The following is a 13,382-nucleotide window of genomic DNA, read 5'->3' on the forward strand; positions in this document are numbered from 1 at the left end:
GAACTTTTGATATGCTTTCTTCTTTTCCTTCACTGCCTCTTTAACTTCCTGTGTCCACCAGGGAGTTCTGATTTTTTTTATCCTTACACACAACCTCACCACATGCCTCTCTGGCAGAATCAAGCAATGTTTTCTTCAGAGTTTGCCACTGAATCTCCAAGGTTTGATTCCTGTTCTCAAACTCTTTCATTTTCTTTTCAATAATCTTTCTGTATTTTAGTCTACAGTTCACATCTGAGAGCTGCTCAACTTTTATTCGCTTTAAAACTTTCTTACATGTTATTCTTTTCAATATGAAATTCAATTTTAAATCCTCTGTAGACTCTGGTGTCCTGCACCAGGGAGAAAACATCACTATCAACAATAACATAGTTAATGAGACTTTTCTTATTCCTAGCTTCTTCTCTCCATGTAAATTTGTGCACATTTTTATGTTGGAACATGGTGTTAGTAATAACCAGTCCATGTCCTGAGCAGAAATCCAACAGATATTTGCCATTATTATTAGCTTTGCTCTTTTCTCCAAATTTTCCCAAAATATTTTTGTATGTCTCACAATCATTTCCTACTCTGCTATTTAGATCCCCGACAAGGACCAACTTTTCCTTTTTCATTGTGTCAGTTGCTTTTTCTAAAGCCTCAAAAAATTCCTCCACTTCTACCTTAGTAGAACCTTCTGTGGGACCATAGGCACAAATAAGTCTCATTGTCCGGTTCCCCATTCTCATATTTGCCTACATTACTCTACTTGAGACTGACTGCCATTCAAGAAGATTAGCCTCGTATTTTGTGTTGAATACTATGGCTACTCCTTCTTTTCCTTGATTGTCATTGCCTGAATATAACATTTTGTATTTATTGCTCAGAAAGGTCTCACCAGTTTTGGTCTTTTTTGTTTCAGTCACCCCTATTATGTCGATCTGGTACTTATCTAATTCCTCAGCTAGCTCCATTTCTTTGCCATTCAGGCTTCTTACGTTGATAGTACCGATCTTTAACTCTGGTGATGTTGAGTTGGGGTTTGTTTTCAGATTTGTTCCAGTAGCTGACTTTTCGCTGTTCGCCCTGGTTCTCTGGCGAAAACAACGGGGGCCTTGTTTAACCGGGTGACGCCCCAGCCGGCATGAAATTTTGTCATGTTGTACCATCATTTTTTATTTTGGTTTAACCAATAAGAATACAATTTGGTCGGCTAAATCCCAAATTGCCAGCCCATCCTCGTTCGTTCAGTATCCAAGTAGATACCCAACAGGGTGCACCACGAGAAGGTGAGGATTAGACATTAGGTCAGAAGCCCTGGTCGGTTCTCCGCATTCCTTTAAAGGCTATGTGGAGGTCTCCTCTCAGTTATACAGCTTTGACCCTTAAGCACCCCACATTTATTATTGATAATAGAATATTTTAATACCAAGGTATGATTAGCAGGATTTTGGTTGGCCTTAACCATGTTTCTTTATTGGTGGTATGGAGTTCACGTAGATACTAACAGTTGCTGCTGACGGGAACCCCCAACACCTGCATATGAGGCTGGCTAGTCCATCTTCACTTGAAAAGCCCTGATTCTGTACAAAATTTGTTTTGTTTCACTTGTGGGATTTGAACCCAAGGTTTTTCCAAACAAAGACCATCTCTGAAACCGACTGAGCTCTGCATCAGGCCTCCAATAAATTGGGCATTGGTCTCACACCAGGTAATGAAATTAAACTTCCACCTAAAAGCAATCACAAATATCCATGCCATCCATCCATCCATAGGTTAGCTAAATCATTCTATTTTAATATGTTGCTGAACTTAATTTGTGTGTGTTTTAAGATTTTAAAAAATTCTGAGTTTCTTTTTATTTGCATCATTTATTTTTTAAATGTGAATGTACGAATGATTTGCAACAACTATCCTTGCATGGACTTCAAATATGTACAATTTTATGGTAGCGCTGGTCAGTTAAGAGCTAGATAATCCATACCTTTGCTAAAGACCAGTCATGGAACTGCTTTAGGCATCAAGTTAAGCAGGGTAGTTAGTGTTCTCACTAATCTTTTGCAATATTTTGATTCTCTGAAGGATTTTTGTGTAATTGTTTGAGAAAATATTCCACAGAATCAAACTCCATGCAGATGTCTAGTATATAATAGTTCTTTTAGCATGTTTTTGTAATATGTGAGCTGATCATTTGCATCATCCCTTACATTCTCTGGCCTACAGCAGCAACAACCAACTATATGTTTTATCCTATTAGCCTCTATCTCACACCAGATGGCTTCACATGTACTGCTTTCCTTTCACTGATCTCCTGTTGAGCTATTACTCTTTTGGTTGCAATTCATCTGCTGATGATAGCAGATGAATTGCAGCCAAACCAATTTGTTGTTTTAAACAAACAACAAATTACACAGTAACCACAGTAATTAACTTTAAGGAAAGTACAGATGTTTCATACTGAAAATAACAGTACATCAATACATCATCAGTGTGTAGAAACAAGCAAATCAAGGAACAGGAATAAGGTACAGGCAACAGTTGGTTTACCAATTAAAAATGGTTGCCACAAGCTAGAAATGAATATTACTAAATAATATTAAAATGTTTTGATAATTGCATAAAATGAGAATATCTCAAACTTTGGGTGGGGGGGGGGGGAGACAGTCATTTTGATTTGGGTTAGGCTGATGTAAAAGGGCTTTACAACTTTCCTTTTCAAAGAAAAGGAAAGTTGTTTCATATTTAAAAATGCTTCTATAGAGAAGATGAGCTTCATCCCACCAGATACTGTGTTTAGTGTCAGTACTATGATATGCCAGACCAACTTTTGAGGTTTCGTGTGTTCAGTGTAGTACTGATATTCGTTAATTTTTTTTTTTTTTTTTCTGAGAACGACCTCTGCCCAAAGTATGTCAAATCACATTTACAAGGAATCTGGTAAACACCAGCTAAAGATAGAAGTGACAATTTGTCTTTTGTAGATGGTAACATATGAGAAGTTTTGTTGATAGGAAAATATGCGGGAATAAGGTTAGCTTCAGAATTCTACCAAGAGGTTCAGAGATACAAGAAATATATGGGATTGGAACCTTGTCACCTGCTGAAGAATCATTAGGTGTTGCAACATAGGAGTCAATTATTTGCAGGATTGGATGATAAGCATTTAATTCCATTAAAGTTTTTTATAATGTGCAGTTTAGACTTTTGATGAATGTATCTGCCAGTAAAGGTAGATTTTCAATTGACAAAGTACCGGAAGATGGGTGGGTGGGTGGGTGGGGGTGGGGGTGTGCGCAAGTAAAAAGAACGGCCAGGAATGGTAAACTGGCCATTCTTTCAATAATTTCTTTTCAAAAAGAAAATACTAGCATTTTCTTTTTCCATGGTGAATTGATGTATGGGTGAAGGCTATTGATCTGTTATAGGAAAGTGATAAGTTCATTTTCAGAATGAGGCGTAACAGCAAAAACATCATCGATGCAATGAAACCAAAGAGAGGTTTGGGAGATGAAATAGATGAGAAAACACAATCTGTGTTAAGGCTTAAGTGCTGGAAAATGGAGTGAAACAGCACTAGGATATGGTTAAAAATAGTATTTAATGCTTTTAGTATTACATCTCAGTTACAGAGACATTATCAGGAGTACAAAATGAGACTTATAATGTACACAAAGGCAGCACATAACTAACCGAAACATGTGGATGAAAGAGTAGTCCTAAGTAGGTGGGGCATCCACTATCGACATCTGTCATCGGCCTAGGATGTAAAGTGGGATCTCGAAGTATTAGTGTTTCTCATATTTTGGAAGATTTTATGCAACCATGTTTATTTAAATTAGACTGATTTTTGAGAGCAGCAGCAGATTCTAAAAGTCTTTCTCTTTTAAATTTACTGTGATGGAGTATGATGATCTTTTTCCAATTGATTCTTTGAGCTGTATTCAAAGCATGGGCTGCAAGGGCCAGCTTGACCATAGTCATGACTGTAGATGTATTTTTTTTGTTCTTCCATTCAGTAGTAGCTAATCTTTCTGTCTGTAGTAGGCCAACTTGCAGGAACAAGGAATTCTATTCTACTTTTGAGAGAAACGTGACATGAAATTAAGAATTATCTATACGTTAGCACACGAAAAGTATATTTAATATACTGCCAGGTATTTCAGTTTGAAAATAAACTATCATCAGTGGCTTGACAGAAAATAGTTTTTTACAAGGTAGAATACAAACAATTGATCATTCAAAATTAGAACAAGCTGCGGGATGTTACTTCACTAATCACTTTCATTTCACTGAAAAAAGGTAAACATAAGAGTACAGAATAAATTACATCCATAAATTTACAATGTCATACAAAAAATTTTATTTATAAAATCAAACTAAAGATATCATCAGAGAGATGTAGTATCTAGGTCTTAATTTAAAAAAATAATAATTATTATTATTAATGTGTTATATGGATCAAACTTTCCCATATTTTTGACAAGGATAGGACAATGCCCTAACTTGAATTGGAATGACTGTCTATCCTTGTCAAATATATGGGAAAGTTTGATCTACATAACACATTATTATATTATTTTTTTAATTTAAATTAAGACCTAGATATTACATCTCTCTAATGATATCTTTAGTATGATTTTATAAATTAAGTTTTTTATGACATTGTAAATTTATACATGTAATTTATTCTGCACTCTTATGTTTACCTTTCTTCAGTGAAATGATATCGTGATTAGCAAAGTAACATCACACGGCTCGTTCTAATTTTGAATGATCAATTGTTTGTATTCTTCTTTGTAAAAACTATTTTCTGTCAAGCTACTGATGATAGTTTATTTTCAAACTGAAATATCTGGCAGTATATTAAATATACTTCTTTTGTGCTAACGTGTAGATAATTCAAGGAACTCTATGTAACTGGAACTGAGAGAGGCAGGAGTTTGTTTTAAGTTTGCCAATGGTGGAGCAGTGCCTTCAACCTGTCTGTAGATTTTGTTTTTCCAGCTGAAATATCCTGATTACATAATAAAGATTAGACTTGTTTGCTCTGTCTGCCCTGAAAATACTATAGATTTCACATTTGGTACCAGTTACTACATACTCAATTACTCGCATTAGTAGACATAAAACTTAGCTGCTTCCTTTTCCCACAACTACCACTACACTTTGTCTTCCTTTTCAGCTATTATGCCTGGACACTATGCTTACAATCCCCTACCTTTAACACTCTTATGCCTCACAGCTTATAATAACATTCTCAAATTCTGTGCTGCCTCATTTACACTACCTTGCAAATTATTCATTCCAATTAGCACAGTTAAATCATCTGTAATTCTTCCTCTCTCCACAACCTCAGTCATTCCACTAATTGTACCTCTTCTCAAACACTTTCAACACCTGTTCCGAATTTACATTTTTAATAATCGCATCCCCAAACAATACTATTCTCTCTCTTCTCTCTCTCTCTCTCTCTTTTTCTACTGTTTTACATTCCAGAGATTGCTGTTGTAATCAGTAACCTTTTTAAGTTTTCATTTACTGGCACATTTCCTCTTCCAACAGTCAGCTACTCTCCTAATTAGTATCTCATTCTTGAACGCCCACATTAATTCACTCCATGGATTCCTCATTTCCAGTAGTATGAAGGCAGGGTCTTATGTACAGTTTTCTACCAAAGCTATGTCTCTTCCCTTACATCAAATAAGACTACGATGCCAGGATCGGTGCCTTGTATTATACTTTGAACACTTTGACTGGGGGTGGATAACCCATGTAGCAGAGAACTAGGATCTAAAACTTGACTGTCTCTGCATGCTTCTGATTTCATGAAATGAGGTGTTGAGTGTTGACCCCTCCAATAGTATCAAGAACGGTCAGCTTATTCTGCACCTGAAATTAACATTGGTACAGGCTCAGATGGTAGAGATAGAGTGTGTGATTTCTTTGCCTGAACAGTTATCTGATGTTCTTCTATTTCAAGTGGTGTGTCTTTGCTAGGCCATCTACTAGCACTGAATGCTGTACAAATGGAAGTAATTTCCCTGCTGAACTAGATTGTATACTTAAATAAGGAATAGAAACCTGAGTTAGGTTTCTATTCCTTAAGTTCAGAGTTAAGAGCCAATAACTCTCACTTTCTTTCACTTGCAAGTGACTGTATCTTCCCATTGATATCTTTATGGACCTTATTTTTGATGGCACTTCTTTCTTTGTGCCTTTATGGAAGTTGCTAAGAACTTTTTTCATGGTCTTCCTCTTTTCCTGCTAACTGTTGTGATTCTACACCATGTTGTTTATGTATATTGCAGTATGAGATAAGGCCTGGGCACTCAAGTGATGATCACACTCCTCATGTAGATTAATACCCAAATCACCCCAATTGACCTGCAATCTCTGTAAAACTCCTTACATTAAAGCTTTCAGCAATACTACAAGTGTAGACAAGTGGTCCTGCAAAATGTTCACATCTCACTTGTACGTGAATTCCACACTTCCAGATTTGTGTATTTTATGTCATTAAGTATCACAATGTGTATAGAAATTTTCAATAAATAAGCTGCATGCTGATAGCACTATTCTGTGAGCTTGCAGACTTCTGCCTTTACACACTAAAGTTGCATCTAGAGTAATTTCACTAGACAGTAATTGGCCAAAAACAGTTAACATAAATATGATGGCTGTTCTGTTTCAAATAGATCTACCTAGTTTCCGCCTTTTATAAAGTAATTAGTTGTTCACTAGGTTTGAAGCCAGCAATGCTAAGTTGTAAAATACGCAACATCCTCTCAATAACAAATTAACTCTGATGTCAGATTTTCACTGGCACTTGGTTCAATCACTATGTACATGTGAAATCTTAACAGGGAGCAAGTTCAAAACTCCAGAAACCTGTTGAAGATGAACCTATAGAATTACATAAAATGAAGATTTTACCTGACTTATCTTAAGAAAGTGATAGTAAAGCGAAGCATAGTCATAACCCACAGAGCAGTGAATTCCTGACTCAGGGGGACATATCCAACCTACATTACTGATTTGTTACAAATGCTGTAACTCTCCTTCTGGCAGTAAAATGATAGGGGATCCTTGATCTTCTACTTAAGTTGTAATAGGAGCTATCTGGTTGGAATGGTGACCTGCTATCTTTTGCAGGCTATAGATGGGACAGACAGCAGTCAGTATGCTATGGAGTATACAGAATATGAAATTGGTTTTGGTATATTTTGCATTTACTGTTTGTTACTGATGCCTCAATTAATTTTGATTCCACAATTTCCTTAATTCTTAAAATCAAAAATTTTATCTTTTTTTTGTTGTTTTCCATTATTGTTTTTTCATGTTTATTAATAAATTTATTTATTATATTTCAGATGAAGAAAGTCCAGTACTTCCTACAGATATCAATGGCAATGTCTGTCAGAATCGAAATGGTCATCATTCACTTATAACTCCTCTTACAAAGTGTGAGACAGGTAGTGGAGGAAGTTTAAATGGAGGTAACATAATATATGAAAGTCAGTCTCCCAAGTTAGAGATGGCTCAGCGTAAAGGGAAAAAGATACGTAATTACACTGAAAATCAGAACTTTATCTTATCTGAAAATATTGCTGGACATAAAGGAGAAGTTGAAATTGATGAACTTCTGAACTTTATTCAGTCATCTGGTAAGAAGAATAGAATTACTAGAGGAGGAAATACTTGTCAGAGCACATCTGGGAAATACCTGTTAGTCGATAGTGATAAAAAAAATGAAAAGATTGTTTTGAAAGAAACAAGATCTAATAGTAGTATCAATAAATATATTGATAAAGAAAATTGTATTTCATTTTGTAGAGAAGAAAATAATTTTACTGAAAGAAATAAGCACCAAACAAATCTCTTGCTAAAAGGTGAAAATGAAGTTATTCCTTCTGTATCAGTTAATTACTCTAAGAAAGGTGAAGAAAAATATATTGATTGGAGTAGCTGCATTCCTGATGCCCCAGAAGAGAGGAGAAACTATTCTCTTCAGGATGATAAATCTCTAAGTACTGCCACATCATCATCAGATGCTTCAGGAAATTGTGACTCAGCAGCCGATAATGAAGTTTCCAGCTTTGTTCGAGATTTCTATGCTGTGACAGATCCAGAGCAGCAACCAGAAGAAACTGAGTTTCGAGTTGTGGTTAAAAAACAGAAGAAACGATATCAGCCAAAAAGACTGGATTCATATCGACGTTATAGTAATAATGCAGGGCCATTTGGAAATGAACAGGGATTTTACTTCCATGATCGGCATTCACACAATGGCAGGATTATGTTTCTCTCTAATGGTACATTATCACGGCGCAACCAATTCAGAAGATTTGATTCGTTCCGTCGCAAGTCTACAAGCAGCATGCCACCATCAGAACATTCCTCTGCTGATAATTCAGATCTAGATAGTGTTCATTCACTTCCTGTAGGAAATTCAACTACTACTTCATCTTTAACACCGCAAGCATCATATGCAGATATCGCCAGATTACCATCAGCATCAAGAGCCAAATTACAAACTTCTCATAATTCTAGTCCTCTTATATACTCACAAGCTCCCTGTATAAAGAGAGATTGCCGTAAGAGTTCAGGTAGTTCTGAAACAAATGGTCAAATAGTTGGACACTCAGTAGAAAATCAAACTTTGTTGAATCGTTTAACTGATAATTCATCCATCAAATCAGTGATTCCTGAACAGATTATCGTTAATAGTAGGTTCAGTGAAAACAAGGCATACCTTCCTTCAGACAGTAAAAACATTGTTAATTCATTATCAGGATCACAAGGAATGCCACAAAGTGTTCATATTTATTCTGTAAAATATCCAGGACATAATATAACACAAAATGTGAATCCTGCATTTTCTGTACTTAACAGTGGTATGCCTTCAGATGTAAAAAGTGGACCATCATGTTGTATATCATCCAATGCTAAGAAACACGAAAATTGTGAAAATTATGTGGATACCACCAGAAATCTGCTAGTAAGGCACAAATCTGTGTCGTCTAGACAACTTCCAGCTGTAGTTATTATGGATAATTGTCTGCCTTCAGGTAACCTATGTGGTGTTAGCTTTGGTTTTGACATTGAAGAAGTTCTTAAAAATGGCTCTAATGCCGTTACCCCTTGTACTGTTCTTATGGAACAGGGTGCAGTTAACAGAACAGCAATGACTTCAGCAACCGAGAATACTTCTGAATTAAAAGGGAAACCTGTGGTCGAACTTGTAAAGAGAGCAGAAGTTATGTATATTGGCCATTCTCAGACCAAAGGTGTTCAGGCAACTAATGTACAAAGAGAAAACAGCGAGGATCAAATTCTTGCCCCGCTTATTATTGATGGGAAAAATTATGCATGGAAAGACTGTGTTGGAGACACCGAAAGTTTTAATTATATCCAGATTGTTAGTTTTCTTGCACAGGGTAAGTAATTCATCATTTTGATATTGAGTTAAATATATGTGCTATAATACGTGGATCCTTTTCACAATTGTTATTTTATATATCTAAGAGAATCAAAAAACAATGCATTTTATGCTGTTAGATATCCTATTAAACAGATGCCTCCTTAATCAGCACAAGGGCTATGGTGATGATGCCATAGCTTTGACAAATCCGAATGATAAACATCTGACATATTAATTCAGTCACCTATAAATAGTCATTAGGTCACTGGATAATAATAGATAGTAGTACTCTTGTGAATCATTTATTATCAAAGGAATAACACACACACACACAAAAAAATCTTAGGGTGTATTTTGTAAAATGGAGCTTAATTGAAAAATATAGCAGTTTTCAGAGCCGTACTTGCACTTTTTTCAAGTATGGCAAGGCCGGAACACTAGAGTGCTCCGGGGCCCTCTCATTGTTTGGGACCCTTAAATTGGTCCTAATTTTTTGGTGCTCCCAGCTAGAGCCTTATATGTCTGTGCATAAGTGTGACTCTGGCAGATTTTTATCATCATCATCATCATCATCAAATTCCTGCCATGTACCCTCAAGGGGTGTACAGGATATGACAGTACTACATGAAAAAATTACATCATTACTAACTTCCTATCTACAATTTTCCTCCAAATCAGTCTGTTACTTGTCAAGACTCCAACATTATCAGATCTTATATTTCTATCGTCTAAAAACTCAATGCATACTTGGGAATTATACCCAAAATTAATAAATAAAGAATAAGTAAATTATGACAGTATTTTTGAATCCAGAATCTCTTGAATATTGCATTTTTTGTATCCTAACATTGAATTGTCATCCTGTAGCAAGAAAATAATTCATTTTAGATGTTTTTTATGCATAAAAATGTCATGCTAGAATTGAAATGTGAAAATACCATATAATAGTACTTTTTAAGAATGGTAGTAGCATGCTGGGTTACATCTAACACCTAAATGTTGAAGTTGTTTAATCTGTAGACAAAGGAATTGTGCATGAAGGCATTAAAAACATAATTCCAGGTTCAAATCAGTTTATGAGCCCTAAAAATCATGCAATATACATCCATTGCATTTGGTGAGAAAGAGGAAGTGTATACTTTCAACTTGTCTAAATTACAAAACAGAAACCTGCAGCCTAGAGATTAACTACTAGTACAGTGTGTGGAATGAATGAATGTAGCTTAAGTCAGCTTTTAAGTTAAATAGTAAGCACAGAACTATGAGTGGAGAAACAAGACTTCTTTGTAAGCAGCAGTTTTGGGTATTTTAACAAGATACTATTCAAAATGCTGAAGCATCATTTTTTAGTTACACAAGTTATATAATATAATTTATGTAGTATTTTTGAGGAATGCATCTACCAGAATCTTCTATTTGTTGTAATGTAAAAATGTTTTTTCTATGTGTATGTACATATTCCATGGCATCTTTCAATAAATTAAAGATGCCAAGAAATTATATTCTTGGTTTTTAATCCTTTAACCAAGTAAGTCAAAACGATGTTTTGCAAGTGAAGTATCTTCATGACTGAGCTACTTGTATACTAGAGGCTAATGACGTCACATCAGTTTCCTTTGCATTATAATACAATGCACATGTATAATGCTATGCAATATGGGAAGAGCCACTAGTAACCACCTTTATTGAGGTCTCATCAATGGGGGCAAGACTTAGAAATGATACCAAGGGTGAAGTAATGCCATATACAAATAGTCAAAAGATGTCATGTTATTTTTGAAATACTCAGGATTAGAGATAAATGTTGCAAGTTTTTTCTTACTTGGTTATGTTATAAATTGAAGTGTGAGTGAGTGAGTGAAGTAACTTCACATGCAAACTCTATTTACTTACAAATCCAAATTTGAAAATGAAAAAATGCTATCTCATAAGTATTGATTGATTTTACAAATATTATGCTCTTGATTAGTTTAGAGGTTTTTTTTTTTAATGTAAATAAAGTCAATAATAATAAATTTTTAAATTATTGTCACTTAATTGCCCTTTTTGTGGTTGTTGTGAAATCTCAGGGTATATAACAACAGCAATTTGATAATGAGTGGAGGCATGGATTGAACATGTTATGACATTAATTTGCTTTGCTTTTTTCTCCAAATTTTTGCAAAACATTTTTATATATGTCTGGTAATCATTTAGTATTCTGCTGTTCAGATCTCCAACAAGGACCATTATCGTTATGCTACATTTGAAAGTCAGAGGCTGTAGGACATATATTGAACTGATTTTGTTATGCATTGTTTAGGGTGTAAAATAGAGGACCAAGATACAATGCTGGTATCTTTGTTATTGATGCATGCCTCAAATTGAGACATTGCATCAATAATTATTTTAATTAATTTGACTTAAGTGGATTCAGAGAAAAGGTATTATGACTTATTTAATTCCTCATGTCAGAAGTGCGTTGAATTTGTTGGCTGGAAGGAAGCTTACAGATGGTCTCTGTCATAATTGTTTTGTAGGAAAGCATGGTCAAGAATTTGTTCTAAAATCATCATCATTAATAGGATGCAAGGACTACAATAATGTCTAATTTTTGAGGTTCATATAACGATGTGAAGAAGCATGGGAGAACCTATTAGCGTGAACTGATTTCCTATAGGCACAGATTTTTAGTTTCTGGGTGAGTATGTTGGCTGTTGAAATAGTTTAGAAAACCGAAAGCTACTGTTGACCATGGTTGCAAAATATTTTTCTAAAGCTTCGGTTTCAGAGGATAAGCATTCACCTAAATGCTTCCAAGTAGATGTTGGTTAGAACTGGCTGGTATGACAGGTATATGAATTAGTCATATGCCTTCCTGGGCAAATGGATGGTATCTCTACTCTCCAACCTATAGGTCATGAATTCAGTCCCATTATGGCCACGGATGTTATTAATTACATTAATTACACAGATGTCATTCTTAAGTAGCAGATGATTGTCTCATGTGAGATCACAACCTTGCTTATTATCAGTCTAAAGTGGCTTGAAAACATTTTTTGGTCTCGAGAGATTCTGGATTATGTAAAAAATAAAATTATCCAGAATCTGATTTACTATATTTTACATGACTTCCACCACAAAAGGTTATAAACCTTTTATGGGTGGGATATTTTTTAAAAAAAAATATGGATTTTCTCCCTTTCTTAAATATTAAAACTCAACACCATCATCAAATTCCTTATACATAGCCTTAGGGGATGTACAGGATATTGTGGTAGTATTGCATGAAAAGGTTATGTTGCTATCAACAATTTTCTTCCAGATCTATTTTCTCTCTAGAATTAAATATTGTTAGATCTTATACCAGTGCTTTCCAAACTTTTCATGTTGGTGACACACTTTTTAGACAAACATAATTTCGCAGCACAGTAATTCAGTCTGATGGGTCACGTGGCCAGATCGCATGTAGTTTAAGTATATGCTTTTACAATTATATTTTGTATAACTTTTAGAAGGTTTATTTAAAAATCTCTTCCTCTTCATCAGATACTTTAAAACTGATCCCATCATTACTATAACAAGCAACTCCTTTTGATAAGATCAAATATCATATAACTCCTTTAAAGGTTGCGTGATATAGTTAGACTATACTCTTGTCTTGAGGGCACGACACAACCTTCTCATGAAAATCTTTCATTTTTATTAAAAATATATAATATAGTATGATCGAATAAAAAACACATCAGGTGAGCTGAAATGATTCTCTCTTCTTAATTTTTCAATGTATTTAATATAGGGAAAACAGATTTCATAGCTCACTTGTTGAGTTTTTTCGATCATACTGTATTTTTATATATAATAAAATATACAAAATAAAAATATATACTATATTTATTTTCAAGATTAATGTCATTGTTATAAGAAATAGAAAGAAAAGAAAGAAATGTATAACAATAGAATTTTAATGAGATATATGAGCTTCATGGGATGAACACAGCTT

The 13,382-nt window shown here is 34.7% G+C and overlaps 1 protein-coding gene across 1 annotated transcript in view; it reads left to right on the forward strand.

The window, feature by feature from the left end:
• LOC150109987 (uncharacterized) overlaps positions 1 to 13,382 on the forward strand; it is a 192,505-nt gene that overhangs the window by 125,393 nt on the left and 53,730 nt on the right. Inside the window, exon 4 of the mRNA XM_090397521.1 lies at positions 7,350 to 9,416. Coding sequence (XP_090253647.1) covers positions 7,350 to 9,416 — 2,067 coding nt within the window. The remainder of the gene's footprint in view (positions 1 to 7,349; positions 9,417 to 13,382) is intronic.

The sequence above is a fragment of the Typopeltis vanoorti genome, chromosome 1 (assembly GCF_054136105.1).
Source record: "Typopeltis vanoorti isolate ZY-2024b chromosome 1, IOZ_Tvanoo_1.0, whole genome shotgun sequence".
Lineage (NCBI taxonomy): Eukaryota > Metazoa > Arthropoda > Arachnida > Uropygi > Thelyphonidae > Typopeltis > Typopeltis vanoorti.